This window comes from Vulpes lagopus, chromosome 4 (assembly GCF_018345385.1).
Source record: "Vulpes lagopus strain Blue_001 chromosome 4, ASM1834538v1, whole genome shotgun sequence".
Classification (NCBI taxonomy): Eukaryota; Metazoa; Chordata; class Mammalia; order Carnivora; family Canidae; genus Vulpes; species Vulpes lagopus.
Window position 1 is genome coordinate 14,305,398 of NC_054827.1, and position 22,409 is coordinate 14,327,806.

The 22,409-nt window shown below is 37.7% G+C and overlaps 1 protein-coding gene across 1 annotated transcript; it reads right to left on the minus strand.

Annotated features, from left to right (window-relative positions):
- Nucleotides 1–1,165: 1,165 nt before the first annotated feature.
- Nucleotides 1,166–22,142, minus strand: CCDC110 (coiled-coil domain containing 110). The gene is made up of 6 exons (XM_041751030.1): nt 22,133–22,142; nt 21,710–21,814; nt 6,070–6,125; nt 5,738–5,803; nt 4,414–4,524; nt 1,166–3,340 (listed from the first exon to the last, which is right to left on the minus strand). The coding sequence occupies exons 1-6, from the start codon at nt 22,140–22,142 to the stop codon at nt 1,166–1,168; spliced, it is 2,523 nt and encodes an 840-aa protein (XP_041606964.1).
- Nucleotides 22,143–22,409: the final 267 nt, after the last annotated feature.

Sequence of the window (22,409 nt, forward strand, 5' to 3'; positions counted from 1 at the left end):
TTAAAGGGAGAAAAACCCCCCACATGATCACTTCAATAAATGCAGAAAAAGAATTTGACAAAATTCAACCAGTTTATTTGTATCGCAATCAGTCTTGGAAGCTAATGATAGTGTCTCCTTAGGAGCAAGGACAGGTATACGAACTGTTCTATCTAATACAGGTAATGTTTCCACCAAGAAACATTAGGTATGCATAGGTATGCTTAGTGTGCTCATAAAAGATTTGAGTTTGAGTTCCCTAGGTTCAGAGTTCTCTCCTGTAATGCAAAGTGCTGTGTGACCCTTTTCATGTTGCCTATAGGAACTAGGGCTTGGAGAATAAATGCAAAAATGCTGGTGTTTTGGCTACTGCTAATTGCTGTGAGTAACAAACTGCTCTTCATCTCTGACCCAGGACTCTCATGTCTTCCACTAGAACCCATGACACTGTGTCAGGCCAACATTAGCTTACAAGTTCAGCAAAATCTCAAGGATGTTCACAGTTTTGACAATATAAAAATGTATACCCAATTCCAGTTTCTAATTAAAAATTAATTAAAGGTAATAATAATAATATATAAAAGTGAATTTAAAATAATTTTGTGGAGAGGGTGCCTGGGTGCCTCAGTCAGTTAAGCACCTAACTCTTGAATTCAGCTCAGGTCATGATCTCAGGGTCCTGAGATCAGGCCCCACATCAGGCCCTGTTCAGGATGGGGAGTCTGCTTGAGATTCTCTGTCTTCCTCTCCCTCTGTCCCTCCCCACCTCCTGCAGTGCTCTCTCTCTCTCTCAAATAAATAAATTTTAAAAAATGATTTTGTAGAGAAAAAAGTACTGGACAAAGCATTTTGAAATATTGATTTTAGAAATTTATTTACATATCTTAGATGGAAGCAATTGATACAGTTGACTTGGAATTCCTGGGGGAAAAAAGAGAATTTTTTTAAGGTGGGAGTACCAAGTATGCTTCAGGAAACAAAAACAAAAACCCCACTCCCTGCCAAAGTTGCTTTATGCATCTTCAACGTATAGAAGTAATATAAATAAAATAACAACATGAATTTTATCAAAAGAGCAAAATTCCTTTTTTTTAAAAGAGCAAAAGTCTTAAGTAATTCCAGTATATAATAAATTGGATACAAAACTTACAAGATTAAATTATATTCATCTTAAAAGTTGCCTTCTTTAATTACTGTGCTCTGGCTTGTGCCCAATAGGTGAAAAATACCTTAAACACATCTCTATTAATACACCAAATTGCATACCTTTCAAATCAGGAACGAGAGATTTACTCCTAGGACCAGAGGCGTCTTCATAAGTATCAAAATGGAATTTCTCTCTTCTTGAAATATAACCCATTTTTGATAGGTCACTCTGTGTACTACATATTTTTTCACTTAGGTTTAAATAATCTCTTTGAAGATTCCGCATCTCAAATTCTAAGGTATCCCTTTCATTTTCTATACTTCTTACATAGTTTTCTAAAAGTATTTTGTCTTCTGAAAGTCTATTGATGCTGTTTTCAAATTTCATATTTTCTTTACTATGTTTTTTTAGTTCTTCTTTTAGAATCTGATTATCTGTTTTAATTTCCATTACCATTTTTGATAACATTTCACATTCATTGCCCATTTCTGACAAACTATTTTTATAAATACTTGCTTCTGATTTTGCATTTTTTATTTCTTTCAGAAAATTCTCTTCTGCAGTAGATTGGTATGTTTGAATATTCTCAATTTCTCTTTCCATCATTTGTCTAGCAGCAATAGATTCTTGTAATGCTGTTTCAAGATTAAGTTTTTCATTTTTAACTGTTTCTATTATTTGAAGAAGTGTCTCTTGTTCAGTTTTTGCCAACCTTTCTTTCTCTTTTAGTTGCATTATCTCTAGTTGGTTTTCCTTCAGTTCATTTTCAACTGAGCTTCTTTCCTTTAGAAGCTGGTATGTTTTTTTCTCTAGCATTTCCTTTTCATCTTGTATCAATAGAATATTTGTTTTCATTGATTCCAATTCTATACTTATTCGATTATTTTCATTATTGACAATGGCCATATCATTTTGAGTTTTGTGTTCCTTACTTTTTAGTTGATCTAATGTTTCTATCATTTGTTGCTTCTCCAAAGAAAGTTGACTGTTTTTTTCCTCTAGAGTTTTATTTTGTCCTACAAGAACATTATATTTGCTAATTATTTTTTTTAATTCTTTAAGACATTCTTTACCATCTTCTTCTGTTTTAATTAACTTGGACTGAATAGCATTCTTTTCTTCAACCAAATTCTTAAGTTGCTTTTCATAGGCTTCAATTTTTTGTATCAGAGATTGGGTAGTAAAGACAAGAGGTTTTATTTTGGTTTTAAGGGTTAGATTTTTATTCTCTAGTTCTGTGACTTTTTTCTGTACCTGCATAGATTCTTTTAGGTAATTCTGTAAGTACTGAATTTTTGCAACACACTGCTCAGTAACAGAACTGACTTTGGATGTTTTCTCATTTTCAAATATTATTGGTCCTTGTTTTACTACTAATGGTTCTGTTTCTTTGTCTTTCATTTCATATTTTGTTGGGTCAAAGAATGACAGTGTATGTCTTGGAACTCCGGAATGGAATTTTAAATCTGTAACATTCTTGAAAGTGATAGGAATTTCTTTGCTGTTTTTCTCATTTCTCTTTCCCCTGTGTATTTCACTCTTAGATAACCTTTTACATTTCCTGCAAAAGTTCACATGCAATTTTGACACTGTTTCCCTGAGTGGGAGTAATTTGTTTACTAACGCCTCTAATTCTGAAATTCTCTTTGATTTTATATCTTCATTTAAGTTACTTTCTATATTTTCTTTCTTAATAGAGTTAATTTTTTCCTTGTGACTGGGGGACAGGTCATATTTATCATTGCTTGGGACATTTGTATCAGTTTTTAAAGTTTGAAGTTCATTTGTAAGTGCCAGTTCTCTATCATGTGACTTTTGTAACTCTTCCTTCATTTGTTTGATAGAATTGCAGATATCATCTAAATTTTCACAAAATCCATGCTTGAGGAAAGGCTCAGTAATTTTGAGTTTATCCAGAATTGCTGTATCAGCTTGAGACATCACATTTTGGGGTGCACGAGGTAGAAAACTATAAAGGTTATTATAATTCTTCAACATGTCAGAATTCTCTGAAAGGTTCATAGTTATGTTTGAAGCTTTATTATCTGTTGAAGTTCTCTGAGTTAATAGGTCCTTGAAATGTATCTGGGATGGAATATCAATACCTTGAGAGATATCATTGCTGAATTTTTCTTCTGCTGAATGAGTAGTATTAGACTCCTCAAAATGATGAATTTTCTCCATAGAAAGTATTTCTTCTTGATTCTTTATGGGCTAGTGACAATAAAAAGCATACTATAAATGTACTATCATTTGCCACATGACAAGAAAATCAAGAAAATATTTTGTGGAGGATTTATTTTTACAACTAAAATGAACATTCTATCCATTTTCTACAAGAAAATCAAGAAAATATTTTGTGGAGGATTTATTTTTACAACTAAAATGAACATTCTATCCATTTCTTCTCTACAGGCAGAGAAGTCTAAAAATGTGATTCATTTTCTCCAGAAAAATCTAACAGATATTTTGAGATCTGTAACTTTGGTCTTTACAATTTGCTTAGAAATTATACTTATTTCTGCAGTAGATGACCTACATGGGCCAATCCTTTAATTGCAGAAATAGAAATTTAGAATCCCCCAAGAGACCATCAAATGTGGATGGGGGAGATAGAAGCAATAGGTCAAATGCAATAGGAAGTTTAAGAAAAATGAGTATTCCACTTCTGGGCTGTTTGTCAACATTAGCTTGCATGCCTATTTCAGATGATTCTAGGGGTGTGACTATTCTAAAAATGCGAGTTCTGATCAATGTAGACAGAGTGAGTGACTCAGTTCCAACCTGTTTCTAGAGAATTCACCTCAGGTCTTGGTCAATCTTTTTTTTTTTTTTTTTTAAGATTTATTTATTTATTTATTTATTTATTTATTTATTTATTTATTTATTTATGAGAGAGAGAGAGAGAGAGAGAGAGAGGGGCAGAGACACAGGCAGAGGGAGAAGCAGGCTCCATGCAGAGAGCCCGACGCAGGACTCGATTCCGAGACCCCAGGATCGCGCTCCGGGCCAAAGGCAGGCGCTAAACCGCTGAGCCACCCAGGGATCCCTTGGTCAGTCTTTTTTTTTTTTTTTTTTTTTTGGTCAGTCTTAAAGTAGAAAAAATCCTAAGTGGATAGAGAGGCTAAGAAAAGCTGCCTTATATTTTAATTTACTTGGGAATCTTTTAGGTATTCCTATGACAGTCGATTTGCCCCAGAAGAAGGTTTAGAATGTAAAGATAAACTGGTTGTAGTAACATTTTTGAAGTAACTAAATATAGAAATAGTTTGGACAGAATAACATACCAGAGCTTTTTCAATGTGTGTGCCGAATACTAGATTTTTTTCTGAGCTAAATTGTGGGTTTTCTACATCAATAATGCTTTTGTTCAAGATTTCACTGATTTCAGACTGTACCTTTAAAAAATAAATTGATAATGTTAGAATTTAATTTCAGATTTATAAACTTATGAATGTCTAGAAATAATAGATATTATTATTGAAAAATACCTTTAAATTTCCTGGACATAAAAATTCTTTTCCATCATATAGAATATAAATTAAATATTTAATTTATCATAATCTTTATCATTAAAGGAATTTTTAAAGAAAATTATGCCTTTATTATATGGTTTTAAAATCAGAAAAACTTAATTTCATAAAGCAATAAAATTTTAAGAACTATATTCAAGTAATTTTGGATGTTTGATTCTTATGTTATCGAATAAAGCAGAGAGTTTTTATCTCTGCCATCAGAATAAAATTTATTCTGTCATCTTCAGGAGGAGTTTGTCTTCTCTTGCATTTCCCTGCAGTTGCTTTTAGTATAAGAACATGATGACGAACTTTGTATTCGGTCTGTAGTAAGTATGTGTTATGTTATGGATGACCAATACCCATACCCTATTCTTCTGTTAATATTATCCCTTATTTGTTCTGGATAAAGTCCATGTGCTTTTGGTTATCCGATTTCCAGCTGCATGTGACTAAGAGTTAACCAGTCAGAACCCTGCCTTCCTTTCCACAGTGATTTGTTCAAGCATTGCATATAACCCAATCTTGGTCAGTCAGAATCAGGTCAAGAATTTCAGTATCAACTATTACGGGAGAAAAGCATGGCCTCTTTTCTGACTGGGATCTGGAAGGATAAAAGCCTAGAGCTTCTAGCAGCCCTTTTGCTACCACATGGAGCTGAGAATCCAGGAACCAGTGAGACTGGTTCCTGATGATCTAAGTCCTGACCATATGGATTAAGCCATCCCAAAGTGAACTGACCCTAGGATTTTCAGTTACCTGAGCTAATAAAATACACTATTTCCCTAGGTCAATTTGAGTTAGATTTCATATCACTATAATGAGAGTTCCCAATATAGGTAGCACTTTAAACATGCATTAAAAAAAAAAAAAAAAAAACAAAACAGCGAGTGCTATTTCTTTTTGGCTCATATCCAAATTCAACTATAATAGAATGTAGTTTCCCCCAAACAAATTTTGATCCTGGAATATGTTGTGGCCTTATTTTATTACATTATACATGAACTAATAAGTTGGCTAGTGATCATTAGCTTACAAATGTGGGGTGATATCTTATGTTTGGATATTTCCCATATAGAGATCAAAAGAAACATACCATGCTAACATTCTGCAAAGTCTGTATTCGGAGAGCCTGAAATGATTCCAGTTGATGCTGAAGGGCCTATAAAAAAATTAAATATGGTATGAAATCAGACCATTTTGAAATTGCTATTATTTCTTTTTATATATATATCCCCCAAAGTGCCTATTACTAGAAAGGATCACATGAGGGTCAAAAGACTCAGATTCTTAGCCATTCTTGCTAATTCTTCAATGCATTTTCATGAAGATTTTTGTGGAAAACCCATGTTTATTTAGGAAGGATTTATTCTGAAAGAGATCAGCCTTTACACAAGCATTTGGAGAAAAAAATGAAAACGAACTTACTTTCAATGCTGATTGTGGTTGGATTTGATTTTCTGATTCTGACACGCAGCCATATTCTAAAGAGCAAAATTGAAAAACCATGTGATCTAATTCTTAAGTTTTATTTTTAAACAACTGTAATAGAAAGTAGTCTCCTAACTTTCTTGGGTAGTGAGACAGAGATAGTAAGAATTTTGATGTTCACATTAGGAAGAACTCAATGGGAGTCACATAATAAGGTCAAGATAAATTTCCATGTGGCTTAAAATACCTACTTGAGATTGTAATAGTGGTTATACTTTTATAATAAACAATCAACTTGTAATGCCAAACTTGTAACTCTCAACTCGATTATCTTTATTTTTGCAATATAAACTGCATTTAAAAAGAAAAAACAATCTAAAAAAAAAACACAAACCAATCTCATAATCCTGTTATGGGAGACCTTTGACAAAATACTGTATAGGTCTTAGTGTCTATGAAATGGCCATGTAATGCTTTTCCTCATCATGGAAAACAAATTGGATTAACAGAGCATGATTTTTGTTATGCCTTTAGGCAAAGTACTGTAAAGATCCATGTGTTCCTTCCTAGAAAATAGACTATAGATCTGTAACAGGGAAGAGACCATAAACCATTTGCAAATTTCCTGACATACATCCCTCTTTGTCCAAATAGGCCTTTTGCTTGCTTTTTAAATTGTTATTAAAGAATTTAAAAAGCATTCTGTCCCAAATGAAATGAGATTTATGATGGAATTTCCCATAGGCTGACAATTTCTGCCCTGAGAGAAGTTTTTTTTTTATTTTTTAATTTTTATTTATTTATGATAGTCACAGAGAGAGAGAGAGAGGCAGAGACACAGGCGGAGGGAGAAGCAGGCTCCATGCACCGGGAGCCCGATGTGGGACTCGATCCTGGGTCTCCAGGATCACGCCCTGGGCCAAAGGCAGGCGCCAAACCGCTGTGCCACCCAGGGATCCCCTGAGAGAAGTTTTTAAAAGAGGTCAGCACATCTCCCCTTTGGAGTGACAGTCTGCCAGATGTTACAGGAGCTAGTTGCGAAGTATAGGAATCCCCCAACCCCATCTGCCATCTGGCCCTCATCATTGAGAGAGCAACTCTGGTTCAGAGAGTGGAGCTCTTTGGTCAATTGAAGAATCCCACCTTCATCAGAGGGCAGGGAGGGACAGTGAGTCTGTTTGGATATTGCTCAGCTTTGCATCTTCCTAGAAATAAAACAGTAGGCTGAAATGCTCATCTCAGAGATATTAAAAAACAAAACAAAATGAACTCAGGTGAGATCTGGACAAATGCAACAAGGCATCCCAAAGTTTCTCAGACTCTCAGACAGCTTTTAATAAACTCAAATAAATCAAATTGCAAATCAAAACCAGTATCACCTAGAACTCCACCACCCAGAATTAACTGTTATGAATTTTAGGTACTCTCAGTCAGCTCTCTATGCAATATATGCAGAAAAAAAGAAATTATTTTAGAATGGTGGGATCATATTATACATGTAACTTTTGATAAGTAGTATTAGATTTATGTTTATTTTAACAGAATAAAGAAAATCACAATTAGTTGTTATCACTAGTATTCGGATTTTTTCACTACATGAAGGATTGTTTCCTATGAGATCCCTCTAAACTAATGAAAGTATATCATGAGAAGGACTAAGAGATTGGAACTTTTATGTTTTTAATGACATGCACTTCCATTGTATTCAGTTTTGATTTAGCCCCTGCCAAGAAGGGGAGTAAATGATCAGAAAATCAGCATTACACTAGCTTTCACATTTACTCCCCACTTTTCATGATATTTGCTTATTACATTATTTTCATACTGTGATGTTTTATGGTGTATTACATTTTGTTATGTGATCATAATTTCCACAAAGCTATTTAAACACAAAGATAGGACATTATTGTAAATATTTTCAGCCTTCAACTTTATTCTTATGGATTTACTGTTCAAAATTCCATCTCTTTTTTGAATCTGCAGCACCGGGCTCCCTTTTCTACACAGGTTTCCTTTGTCTCATTAGAAGGATTTGCAAGTTCAAGGCTAAGTACAGGATTTCTTTTGCTAAAACCAAGTACAAAATATGGGTCAAATTTAAAGACTTGGTAAAGGCTATAGCAAATACAAGATTTTAAAGAAAGAACATAGTGTGTGTGTATATATATATATATATATATATATATATATATATATACACACTGTGATAGTGATATATATATATATATATATATATATATATACTGCTTCTACATATATTTCCCTCCTTCCATCTCTTTCTTCTTTTTTGACCATAGTATGATTGCAGTTACCATTATACTTCTTTTCATATGGTTCAGTGCAACCTGAGCAACTCTGCTCAGAATTTCTATTTTCTTTGAAATAGTGTAGATGTTTTCTCTTGACACCCTTCTCAGAGTCCATTGGTCTGTTGCTCTGAGATATAGTTTCAGGGCCAGTATGTTTTCCTATCCATTTTCTATAGCCTTAAAATTAGGTGATGGGATCTGGGGTAAGAGACATCATTTGGAGCTGTGTTAAGCCTCTGTTGGAGGAAGTGATTTCTGCTGTTTTATTGTTGTTCCTTCAGACTGGTTAGAAATCTAGAGGAGATATATCTTATTATCTACGGAGAGAATTCTCTTGTTTGGGATCATTTCCTCAATTCAGTATGGAGTCCTGGGACTAGGACTGCCACTGTAAAGGTTGTTCTTTACACAAGGGCTCCTGGCCTAAAGAAAGGTGGCTGAGATGTGGCTGAGATGCTCCACCACACTCCGCTAATTGGTACCCTATGTCAGTTTGCATATATCTAGAGTTGGATATACCTTTCTCTAATTCATGCAAAGTCAGAACTTCTTTCCTCAAAGTAAGACCCTGTTGATCAGTGTACAGGTTTACCTATCTATTCTCCCAGCTGCTCCTCTCTACTCATCCAAACCTCAGTCAGCAGAAAGGAAGACAGAAGAGGCATTAATGAATGTTTTCAGAATTTTGACTTGTTTTATTGCTTTGGAAAGTCAGAAGCAGTGTCAGAAGTCAGTCTGTAGTTTGCCTCTCCAGAATCTTCTGTTTTATTCTTGGCCTCTATTTTCCAGTTTTTTGTTCTTTTTCAAGTGTTGCTGGTGAAGTTTTTGCTGGTCTTCTAGTTCTTTTTTTTTTTTTTTTTTTTGCCTTTTTCATTTCAGTTGGTACTGGAAGAAGGAGATCTGGGATCTTCCTTGGCTCTAAAATCTCTACCTGAAAGTCTATAATAATTTTTATAAGTTAATGATTTAGGTTTTTTTTTTGTTTCACATTTAGTAGTTCATTCCTTCAACATCATTCATTCAAATATTGAGTGTCTAGTATATGGTATGCCCAGTTGTAAGTACTAGAGACACAGCAATGAATAAGACTAACAAAACTACTGTGGTACCTCTCGCAGTTCCTACATTCTGGAGAATGAACAGAAAAAAGAAGCAAACAAAGACATAAACAAAATACTTTCACTTAAAAAAAAAGATTTTATTTATTTATTCGTGAGAGACAGAGAGAGACAGAGAGAGAGAGAGAGAGAGAGAGAGAGAGAGAGGCAGAGACACAGGCAGAGGGAGAAGCAGGCTTTCTCCAAGGAGCCCAATGTGGGACTTGATCCCGGATCCGAGGATCACGCCCTGAGCTGAAGGCAGATGGTCAACTGCTGAGCACCTAGGCGTCCCAACAAAATACTTTCAAATAGTGATAACACAAAGAGGATAGGCTGTTGTGAAGATGAAGATAATACTGGAGAGAGTGGTTAGTAGAGGCATATCCCTGGACTGAATGTGGCGAGTTTTAGCTAGATGTGCTCTGGACTGCTTGTGAAATGAAACTTGTCATCACCTCCAATAGAACCGAGGCCCTGTAAAACTCTGGTCAGGAGATATGATGTGGGCAGGGGTTTGTGCTGGTTTTCTGAGGGAGGAACCTGCCGTGCTGAGATTGAAGCAAGCATGTTTGAGAAGGGCAATTCCACTGGGTTCAGCCAAGATTACTATATGATGAGAAGAGGCCAGCCATGTGAACATCTGTAGGAAGATATTTGGAGCAGAGGACATGGTAGGGTCCTGAAGCAGAACATGCTTATCTGTGTTTGCTGAACAGAAAGTCAGTATGGCTGTGGCTTAATAAGCAGATGGAAGCCCATGATGATTAGAGGTCAGAGGAGGACACAGGGCTAGATTTTATTTAGGACCTTGTGGACCAACCTGAGGAATTTGGCTTTTATTTTAAGTGAAAGAGGACTTCAAACACAAGAATGATTTGAAAAAAAAAAAAGAAACATTTATAGGTCACTGTACTACATGATAATGGATTATATGGTGGAAATTGTGGGACTACTGCAGTAATCCAAGTGAGGGAGAAAAGTATCTTGGACTAGAATGGCAGAGGTAAAGATGGAGAAAAATAGGTGCATTTAGAATAGATTTTAAGAGATAAAGCATTACTCGGGGATTAAATGTGGCTGGAAGAGATGAAAGAAGGATGATTCCTGACTTTTTGGTGAGAGCAGATGGATGATGAATGATGATGTTATTTACTAAAATGGAAAAGAATGGAGTTGGAAGATGTTTTAGGGAAAACTTTAAGACATGTTAAAGTTTTCTGTTAGCTGTCAAAGTGAACATCAAAAGGCAGTGGGATATTCCCATCTCTCGTTCAGGGGAATGGTTATGAACACTATTGGAAAATACAGATGTTACTGCTGGCCTAGACAAGGGCAATTTCTATGCGGTGTCAGGCACAGAAGCTCAACTGAAGTAGCTGGAGAGAATGAAATGTAAAGATTTGTGGGCACTGAGTATACGGAGCTCTTTTGAGTTTTACTGTGGAAATAAATATTAGGGTGCATATTAGAAGAGACGTGCAGGTCAGGCAGAATTTTTTTAACCATGGGAGATTCTAACATGCCTGCTTCCTATTGGAATCATGTAGTAGAAAAGGAGAAGAGTAATTCTGGAGAATGAGGGAGGTTAATTGCAGAAGCTGAGTACTTGAGAATTCCAGAAGAGCTAGGATAAAGAGGAAATGAGCTTTGATTGAGCAGGGACAATTCTTCCATTGAAACTGGGGACAGCAGGAAGACGAGTAGGAAGATTATGGCAGAGTAGGACCCTAGGCTCATTTTGTCCCATGAACACAACTAGATAACTATCAAATCATCCTAAATACCCCAGAAATTATCCTGAAAAGGATAAAAGACTGACAAAAAACTCCACAATTAAAGCAAGAAAGGAGGCCACGTTGAAGAAAATGGGAAGTGTGGAAACATGGTTTAGGGGAGATCACAGCTGCAGGAGAAGGAGCCATGGCTGCAGAGAAGAGAGAGAGAAAGAAGAGCACACAAGGGAATTCACAAGGAGAAGGTTGCCCCAAAGCCACTTGTTTAGAAAATGAGAGGGGCTGTATTCCATGAGGTTTGGAAACCACTGGGGCTTAAAGCCAGGAGTTTTAAATATCAGCAGGCTTGCCTGGGATAGAGCTAAGAGAGGACTATGCTGCTCCTAGAGAGAAGGCAGGCAAACAACCAGGGGCAGTCAGTATGGAAATTACAATCTGAAGAGCACCTAACACACACAGTGAGGAGATTATTTGCTCTTCTTAGAGTATGTTTCTGAGAAGCAGCATTCATAGGGACACCTCTGAAGGAGCAAAGGAGTTTGCCAGTGCCATTTCCCTCCCCCATCCCTCAGCATAAACACACAGCCACCTGTGGGAAGCAGTGCAGCACAGGCACTGGTTGCCTAACTTGCTTACCCCAAGCCCCACTGCCCTGAGTTCCAGTGGAATAGCCCTTCTCAAACATGCATGACTCAGTTCCAGCATTGCATGTCCCTCCCCCAGAAGACCAGTGCAAACCCCTGCCCACACCATGACTCCTGACCAGAGAATTTTGCAGGGCCTCAGTTAGAGTGGACGTGATGACAGGTCTCATTTCACAAGCAGTCCAGAGAATTCTAGCTAAAACTCACCACATTCAGGCCAGGGACCAAACACTGCCCAAAGCATGCAAGGAAAGGCTCTGCAGATAAATGGCCTGAAGGACAGAGCAGCCAGGACACAACAGCAGAGTGCACACACTACAGATACTCTTTTAAGTGCTAGGCCTTGGGCACTACATGACCTCTTCTCTATAAGGGTATTAATTTCAGGAGGAGGAGGCATAACTGGTTTTTCTAACACAGAAATAAGGCAGACTTAGATAAAATGTGAAGACAGAGGAATTTATTGCAAATGAAAGAGCAGGATAAGGCCAAGGCCAGAGATCTAAGCAAAACAGATATAAGTAACATGCCTGATGGATAATTTAAAGCAGTGATCATAAAGATACTCACTGGGCTTGAGAGAAGAATAGAAGACATCAGTGAGACCCTTACCACAGAGGTAAGAGTAAAAAAATAATCGGAAATGAAGAGTGCAACAAATGAGAATAGAAACACCCTTGATACAATGAACAGCAGGCTGGAAGAAGCAGAGGAATAAATTAATGACCTAGAACAGAGTAATGGAGAGTAATCAAGTTGAACAAAAGAGAAAAAAAAAGAATTGTGCAAAATGAGAATAGATTTAGGGAACTGGGCGACTCCATCAAATGTAATAATATTCATATTATAGGAGTACCATAAGAAGAAGAGAGAGAAAAGGGACAAAATTTATTTGAAATAATAGCTGAAAAGTTGCCTAATCTAAGGAAGAAAACAACATCCAGATCCAGGAGGCACAGAGAACTCCCATCAAAATCAACAAAAGCAGTCCAACACCAAGACATAATTAAATTTGTAAAATATAGTGATAAAGAAAGAAATCTTAAAAGCAGCAAGACAAAGTGAAAATCCATAAGGCTAGTAGGAGATTTTTCAAAAGGAACTTGGCAAGTGAGAAGAGTGGCATGATATTTTCAATGTGCTGCACGAGAAAAATCTAGTCAAGAATACTCTATCCAGCAAGGATATCATTCAGAATAGAAGGAGAGGCAAAGAGTTTCTCAGACAAACAAAAACTAAAGGAGTTCATGACCATCAAACCAGCACTGCAAGAAATACTGAAAGGCATTCTTTGAGTGGAAAAGAGGACAAAAAATGACAGTATAAAGGCAGGAAACACAAAAGTAGTAAAAATAAATATTTCAGTAAAAACCAGGCCAGGAACTAACACACAAAAAGGATATAAAATATAATAATGTATACCTAAAATGTGGGGAGGAGAGGAGAAAAGAATGGATTCAAACTTGAATGACAATCAACTTAATATAGACTATTTGCAGAAAAGGTTATATACAGGACTAATGGTAACCATTTATCAACAAAAACTAATAAACATGCAAAGCATAAAGAGAAAGAAATACAAATATATCACTAAAGAAAATGAGCAAACCATGAAAAAGAGAAAGACAAGAGACGATTGAGAAAATCTCCAGAAACAAGCACAGAACAAGTAATAAAGTGGTAATAATACATATCTATTAATATTTACTTTGAGGGTAAATGGACTAAAGGCACTAATCAAAAGACATAGGGTGTCAGATGGATAAAAAACAACAACACAAGACTCATCTATATGTTGCCTATAAGAGGTTATTTTAGACCTAAAGACCCTTGCAGATTGAAAGTGAGGGGACAGAAAAACATTTATCAGCAAATGGATGTCAAAAGAAAGCTAGAGTAGCAATGCTTACACTTTATTCAAAGTTGACTTCAAAATGAAGACTGTAATAAGAGACAAATAAGGGTGCAATATAATAATAAAGTGGACAATGCAACAAGATACAATAATTTTAAGTATTTATGTACCCAAATATACAGAACAATTAATAATGATTAAACAACAGCAACAAAAACAATAACAAACATAAAGGAACTTACTGATAATACTACAATAATCATAGGGGGCTTTTACATCCCACTTACATAAAGGGACAGACCATCTAAACAGAAAATCAACAAGGAAACAATGGCTTTGGCTTTGAATGATACACAGGATCAGATGGACTTAATAGATATATTCAGACCATCTATCCTGGGGTGCCCAATGGCTCAGTTGGTTAAGCATCCCACTCTTGGTTTCAGCTCAAGTCTTGATGTCAGTCAGGGTTATGAGATTGAGCCCCATGTTGGACTACATGCTCAGTGCGGAGTCTGCTTAGGGTTCTCTCCTTATCCCTCTTTCTCCCCTGTGCCCCTCTCCCTTCTCTCTCTCTCTCCTCATCCCTGTCTCTAAAATAAAATCTTAAAAAAAATAACATTCCATCCTAAAACAACAGAATACATATCCTTTTCAAGTGTTCATGGAACATTCTCCAGAGTAGATTACATATTGGATCACAAAAGAAGTCTTAACAAATACAAAAAGACTGAAGTCACACTATACACCTTTTCTGGCAACAATGCTATGGAACTAGAAGTTAACCACAAGAAAAAAAATTGGAAAGACCACAAATACATGGAGGTTAAATAGCATGCTTCTAAACAATGAATGAGTCAACCAGGAAATCAAAGAAGAAATTAAAAAAATACACAAGAAGAAATGAAAATGAAAACACAACAGCCCAAAAGCTTTGGGATGCAGCAAAAGTAGTTCTAAGAAGGAAATATATAGCAATACAGGCCTACCTCAAGAAGCAAGAAAAATCTCAACACCTAACCTTACACCTAAAGGAGCTAGAAAAAGAATAACAAATGAAGCCTAAAGCCAGCACAAGGAAGGAAATAATAAAGATTAGAGCACACATAAATGATACAGAAACTAAAAAAACTTAATAGAACAGATCAATGAAAACAGAGGCTGGTTCTTTGAAAAAAGTAATAAAATTGATACACAAGCCAGACTTATCAAAAAGGAAAAGAGAAAGGACCCAAATAAATAAAATCACAAGTGAGAAAGGAAAAATAACCAACACTACAGAAATGCAAACAAGTATAAGAGCATATTATGAAAAAATACATGCCAACAAATTGGACAACCTGGAAGAAATGGATGAATTTTCAGAAACATATAAACTACCGAAACCGAAAACAGGAAGAAGTAGAAAACTTGATCAGACTGATAACCAGCATTTTACTGAGTCAGTAATAAAAAAAAAAAAAATCCCAATAGACAAAAGTCTAGGACTAGATGGCTTCCCAGGAGAATTGTACCAAATATTTAAAGAAAAGTTAATATCTATTCTTCTCAAACTATTCCAATAACTAAAAAAGGAAGGGAAATTACAAATTCATTCCATGAGGCCAGTATTACTCTGATATCAAAACCAGATAAAGATAACACTAAAAAGAGAACTACAGGGGGATACCTGGGTGGCTCAGTGGTTTAGCGCCTGCCTTCGGCCCAGGGCGTGATCCTGGAGACCCGGGATCGAGTCCCACATCGGGCTCCCTGCATGGAGCCTGCTTCTCCCTCTGCCTGTGTCTCTGCCTCTTGCTCTCTCTGTGTCTCTCATGAATAAATAAATAAAATCTTAAAAAAAATTAAAAGAGAACTACAGGCCAATATCCCTGATGAACATAGATGCAAAAATTCTCAAATACTAGCAAACCAAATGCAACAATACATTAAACAAATCATTCACCAAGATCAAGTGGAATGTCTTCCTGGGTTGCAAAAGCAGTTTAATATTCTCAAATCAATTGATCTGATGTGATGTCACAATAATAAAAGAAAGGATAAAAATAATACAATAATTTCAATAGATGCAGAGAAAGCATCTGACAAAGTACAACATCCATTCATGGTAAAAACCATCAATAGTAGATTTAAAGTAAACATACCTCAACATAATAAAGTCCATATAAGAAAACCCCACAGCTAATATCAACCTAAATGGGGAAAAACTAAGAGCTTTTCCTCTATGGTCAGGAACAAGACAATGAAGTCTACTCAAACTACTTTTATTTAACATAGTACTGGAATCCAAGAAACAGCAATCCAATAACAACAACAACAACAACAACAACAAAAGTATCCAGATAGGCAAGGAAGAAATGAAACTTTCACTATTTGCAGAGGACATGATACTACATGTAGAAAACCTGAATAAATTCACCAAAAAAATGCTAGAACTGATAAACGAATTCAGTAAAGTTGCAGGATGCAAAATCAATGCACAGAAATCTGTTGCCTTTCTATATACCAATAAAGAAGCAGCAGAAAGAGAAATTTAGGAATCAATCCATTTTACAATTGCACCCCAAACAATGAGACACCTAGGAATAAACCTAACTAAAGAGGTGAAAGACCTGTGCTCCAGAAACCATAAGACAGTGATGAAAGTAACTGAAGATGACACAAAGGAATAGAAAGGCATTCCATGATCATGGATTAGAGGAATAAATATTGTTAAAAAAATATATATATATATATAACCCCCAAACAATACACATTTAATGCAATCCCTATTGAAATACCAACAACATTTTTCATAGAGCTATACCAAACAATCCTAAAATTTGTATGGAACCACAAAAGACCCTGAATAGCCAAAGCAATCTTGAAATAGAAAAGCAAAGCTGGAGACATCACAATTCTGGACTTCAAGTTATATTACAGAGCTGTAATCATCAAAATAGTATGGTACTTGCACAGAGATCAGTAGAACAGAATAGAATACTCAGAAATAAACCCCCAGGTATATGGTCAATTAATCTTCAACAAACCAGAAGAGATTATGCAATGGAGAAAAGATAGTCTCTTCAACTAATGGTGTTGGGAAAACTGGACAGCTACATGCAAATGAATGAAAATGGGCCAATTTCTTATACCATACATGGAAATAAATTCAAAATGGATTAAAGGCCTAAATGTGAGACCTGAAACCATAAAAATCCTAGAAGAGAACACAAGCAGTAACCTCTTTAACATCAGTCATAGCAGTTCTTTTTTAGGTATGTCTCCTGAGGCAAGTGAAACAAAAGCAAAAATAAACTATTACAACTACATTAAAATAAGAAGCTTCGGGATCCCTGGGTGGCACAGCGGTTTGGCGCCTGCCTTTGGCCCAGGGCGCGATTCTGGAGACCCGGGATCGAATCCCACGTCGGGCTCCTGGTGCATGGAGCCTGCTTCTCCCTCTGCCTGTGTGTCTGCCTCTCTCTCTCTCTCTCTCTGTGACTATCATAAATAAATAAAAATTAAAAAAAAAAAAAAAAAGAAGCTTCTGCACAGCAAAGAAAACAAAACTAAAAGGCAGCCCTTCAGAATGGGAGAAGATATTTGCAGATGACATATCTGATAATGGATTAATATCAAAATATATAAAGAACCTATAAAATTCAATAACTCTAAAATAAATAATCTAATTAAAAATGGTCAGTTAACATGAATAGACATTTTTCCTAAAACAACGTACAGATGGCCAACAGACACACGAAAAGATGCTCAACATCACTTATCATCAGGAAAATGGAAATCAAAACTACAATGAGACATCACCTCATAGCTGTCAGAATGGCTAAAATCAACAACACAAGAAACAACAGGTGTTGGTGGGGATGTGGAGAAAGGAGAACCTTTTTGCAGTTAGTGAGAAGGCAAACTGGTGCAGCCACGGCAGAAAACAGTATGGAGTTTCCTCAAGAGCTTGAAAATAGATTTACCCTGTGATCCAGCAATTGCACTACTAGGTATTTACTCCCAAAATAAAAAAGTACTAATTTGAAGGGATACATGTACCCCGATGTGTTCAGTAGCATTATCTACAATATCCAAATAATGGAAATAGCCCAGGCTGTCCATTGATTGATAAATGGTTAAAGAAGAAGCAGTATGTGTGTGTGTGTGTGTATATATATATATATATATATATGTACATATATATATATATAAATATACACAATGGGATAGTTCTCAGCTATAAAAACAGATTGAAATCTTGCCACTTGCAATGACATGAATGGAGATAGTATTGTGCTAAGTGAAATGAGTCAGAGAAAGACAAACACCATATGATTGCACTCATGTGAAATTCAAGAAACAAAACATAGGTGCAAAGGGGGGAGAAAGAGTGGCAAACCAAGAAACAGACTCTTAACTATAGAGAACAAACCGATGATTACCAGATGGGGTGAGGTGGGCGGATGGGGAAATAAGTGATGGGGATTGAGGAGGGCCCTTGTGATGAGCACCGGATGACATATGGAATTGTAGAATCACTATATTGTACACCTGAACTGGAATTAAAAAAAAAAAACTTGACAAAAAAGAAATGGGGGACAGCAGATAATATGCTAATAATATCTACACAAGTAGATGGGTTAGCAAATTTTAAGTTTGAGCGTCAGAGAGTTTGGGTCTGATTGTTTCCATTTCTTTTTAATATAGTGTGAGATTTTGTTAATGAGATGAGTGGTAGTGATGAAGGGTTTTGGAGATTGAGGAAACTATGAGCGTGAAGTAGTTATCTTGGAGAAGTTTTGAAGAAGCATTTGCTGGGGAAATAAAGTGTTCCAAACAGCACTGAGATCCATGTTATATGACTTGGAAGTGAGTGGTTTTCTCCTGCAATGTTCAGATGATTCAGTGAAGGGATAGGAAGGCAGACAGTCAGATTTATCAGTTTTTAAAGGCCATTAAAATAACTTTTTGTTTTTTTGATGAGTTTAGAGACATTGGCTACTACTTATTCCCAAAGGACAGTTAATCTTAAAATTCAGCAATAGTTAACCACATAGAATTATGTGATTCTAGAATTGGAAGGGAAATTACCAAAGAGGCACAGGAGAGAGAACACAATCACAGGTTATCACTTATTAAGTCCTTGCTAAACATGCAATATTGAGAGGTGTGTAGAACTAAGTGGAAGATATGGTCCCAGCCCTGAAGAAGCTCATACTCTACGGAAATGAAATGCAAGAAATAGTATTCATGTTAAATTCAATTAAATTTTCTGTCTCATATTTAAATGCGAGGAGTAAAAAACAGGATGGTTATCAGTGGGATGGCTTTTGAAGTAATTAAAAATATGGGAATTTACTATGAAACCTGCAGAAGATTATGTCATATTCAATGTACAGGCATACTTTGTTGTATTGTGCTTTGCAAAGATTGTGTTCTTTTTTTTTTTTTATACACTGAAGGTTTTTGGCAACCCTATGTCAAACAAGTCTATTGGTGCCATTTTTGCCAACAGCATCAGCTTACTTTGTGTCTCTATGTCACATTTTGGTAATTCTCACAGTATTTCAAAAATATTTGCTTTCATTATACTTGCTATGGTGACCTGAAATTAGTAACTATAACTTGCTGAAAGCTCAGATGATGGTTAGTATTTTTTTACCAAAAAAAAGTATTTTTTAATTAGGGTATGTACATTGTTTTTTTTTAATAGACATGATGCTATTTCATGCTTAATAGACTACAGTAATATAAACATAACTTTTATATGCATTGGGAAACCAAAAAATTCATTTGACTCACTTTATTGTGACATTCGTTTTATTGCAGTGGTCTGGAATCAAACCCACAATATCTCTGCCTGTATTAAGTGCATCCCTGAAGCTAACAGACCAAGGAGAACAAATCAGGCAAAGGAGAACAATGAGTTTTTAAAATGCCACATAGTAATGATTCAGTATAGGATTTTAGATACTGGGTAGTCAAAGCCTTATAATTCTCAGGTTCAAATGCAGAGTTTTGCTATGGCAATTCAAATTAATTCCTAGAAGGAACTGTTTTACAAAGCCTAATGAGGTGTGACACTGTCTGCATGAGGCTCTATCATGGAAGCCACGGAACCAGGCTGCCTGTGCTTGAATCCTGGCTTTGCTATACATTTGCCATGAGGGATAACTCTAGGTAGTTGCCCAGTTTGTAGAGAAAGCCCTTTGCAGAATGCATGGTGCAAACTAAATGCTCACTACTAATCACTACTGCAGAGACAAGGGTATTACTGATATGATGATGATTCGGTAAATTTAAAATTCCAATTGCGATGGAGGGGAGTAATGACTGCTCAAAACTCCTTGTTTTCCATTTTGTGCCAAATAACCCTCCAGATCCTTACATGGAACTACCGTGCTCCCTACCCCAATTTCCTTTCTGATCCTTTCTCTTCCCCTTCCCCTTACTCAATTCTGCTCCAGTCACACCAACTGTTCCTCAACTGTGCCAAGCTTCCCCCTCCCTCACGGCCCACACAGTTGTTTTTCTCTCTGGCTCTTTCCCTGGAAATCCATAGTGATTTTTCCTTTATCTCCTTCGGGTCTTTGCTCAGATGTGATCTGCCAAGTAAAGTTTCCTACCACCCTATTTAAAATAAAATCGCACAACTCATTCACCTCTGACACTCCATGTTCTCCCCCACTCCCTCTGTACCTTACTTTTCATCATGGGATTTACAAATCCCATCTTACACGCAATCGCCTTTGTTCCTTCCAGTGGAAGGTAAGCTTCATGTGAATGGGGATTTTGCATATTTTGTTCACTGTTGGATCCCCAGCACCTAGGACAGCACTTGCTCAAAAATATTTGTTAGATGAATGAATGAATGAATGGATGAATGAATGAAGACTTGGTGGAACAGGGGTGCTAAAAACACCACACTGGATATCTTGAAGCTTCAGAGTATCCTTCACATCTCCATTCCAATCAACCAAGGGTTACATAGGTTAACCACTTACTCTTTTAAAATTAAAGAGACCTCAGAAATATTATAGAGTTTCTTTGAACTCAGCATTATTTATGCAAATGGGGTTAATAATCTGTTGGTTAGCGTCACATGGTGACAATGAAGTGTAGATAAGAGAATAGAAAAAGGAGAGGGAAGGAAGTCATACCTCCTAATTTTGCAGTCCAAGGCAGTACCTGACTTCAAATCCATGGTATTAAAAAGCTGCCCTTGCTACACTCTGTTGTAATCCCTCTGCTTTAGCAAGATAGACTGTAGCTCTTAAATAAGCGTATGTGCCATTTTGCAAGGAACTTCATTTTCTGTTATGCTGGCATCTTCCCCCAGGGCTCCAAATCTCACTCATGTTAGAGACCATGTGAAGCCTCCTTGGGCTTCTCTCAAGGCAGTGAGAGTCCAGCTTCAGTGTTCTCAGTATGATACCCCTAACTGGGACTTTACACACATCTTATTGATAGTTTAAGTGGAGCTTGAAAATGTAGCTTCTTGGTTATTTCAAATACCCTCCCTATACAATACCCTGTAGTCCACAAATATTTATTGTAAAAAGTAGTTTCTTTTGGGAAAAGTATATGTCTTTTCAGAATCTGTCCCAAATATCATTCTTATTGGTGTTCAGAGAAGCTGTACAGTATTGCATGGTGTTTAAGGCCTGGACTCTGGAGCCACCCTGCTGAACCAAGGATTTTTCACTCCCCACCTATGTGACCTTGGGGAGTTAGCTAATCACTCTGTGCCTCAGTTTCTTTATAAAATGTGGCTGATGGTAGCACCTACTTCATAGGGTGGTTGTGCGGATTCAGTGAATTGAAACACTTAAATGCTTGGAACAACATCTGGCACGAAGTAAGTGTGCTGTGTTAGCTATCTGGAGCGTCATAACAATAATTACCCGAAGTACCTATGTGCTGGAAGCGCACCTGTCGGGCCAGTGGATTTAGGCAAGGTAGCCCTTGCCTATGGTAAAAGGCGGAAACATCACTGCCGTGGACAGTTTACCTGTTTCACTGCCACCACTTTCCTTTACCCCGTCAGAGGAATTTAGGATCTTGGACGCTGAAAGGAGAACGCAGTCCACTTCATCCTCTTCCTCGTGATGCTTCTCTGTAGCAGAACCACAGGTGGCCTCAGCTTGGTTGGGAGGCGGCGGCCAAGCGTGCGAGTCGGGCCGCGGGCGCCCTAAGCAGCCACGGGAGGGCGCGCTGGGGCCACGCAGCGCGGCGGGCCCCGGGGCCGCAGGGGCTGGAAGCGAAGGCCGGGGCTGGGGGCGGCGCTCTTCTCCCCGCGCAGCGCAGGGTGCGCGGCTGGTGGGCGAGGGCGGCGCCACGGCGGGGACCCGCGCTGGGGGTGCGGGCGCCCTCCACTGTGCGCCCCCTCCCCAGGGCTCCCCGTCCAGGGACAGCTCCCCGGCCTGGCCCTCACCCGGGCTCATTCCTGCAGCTCAGGGGCTCCTCCCAACTGTCTGCCCCACGCATTCCGCCCACTAGCTTCGCGCCGGCGCGGCCCGTTGCCTGGTAACCGGGTGGCCGGCCGCCCGGAGCAGCTGCGGGGTGCGCGCCGGGATGCGCGTGGGGTGCGGCAGGGGTGCGCGCGGGTGTGCGCGCGAGGTGCGGCGGGGGTGCGCGCGGGGGTGCGCGCGAGGGTGCGTCAGGGTTGCGCGCGGGGGTGGGCGCGTGGTGCGGCGGGTGTGCGCGCGGGT

Coding starts and splice junctions, on each gene's coding strand:
- CCDC110 (XM_041751030.1), bottom strand. Junction 6,126..21,709: donor AAGTGGTGGCAGTGAAACAG/GTAAACTGTCCA, acceptor TTTGCTCTTTAG/AATATGGCTGCGTGTCAGAA. Junction 5,804..6,069: donor AACCACAATCAGCATTGAAA/GTAAGTTCGTTT, acceptor ATTTTTTTATAG/GCCCTTCAGCATCAACTGGA.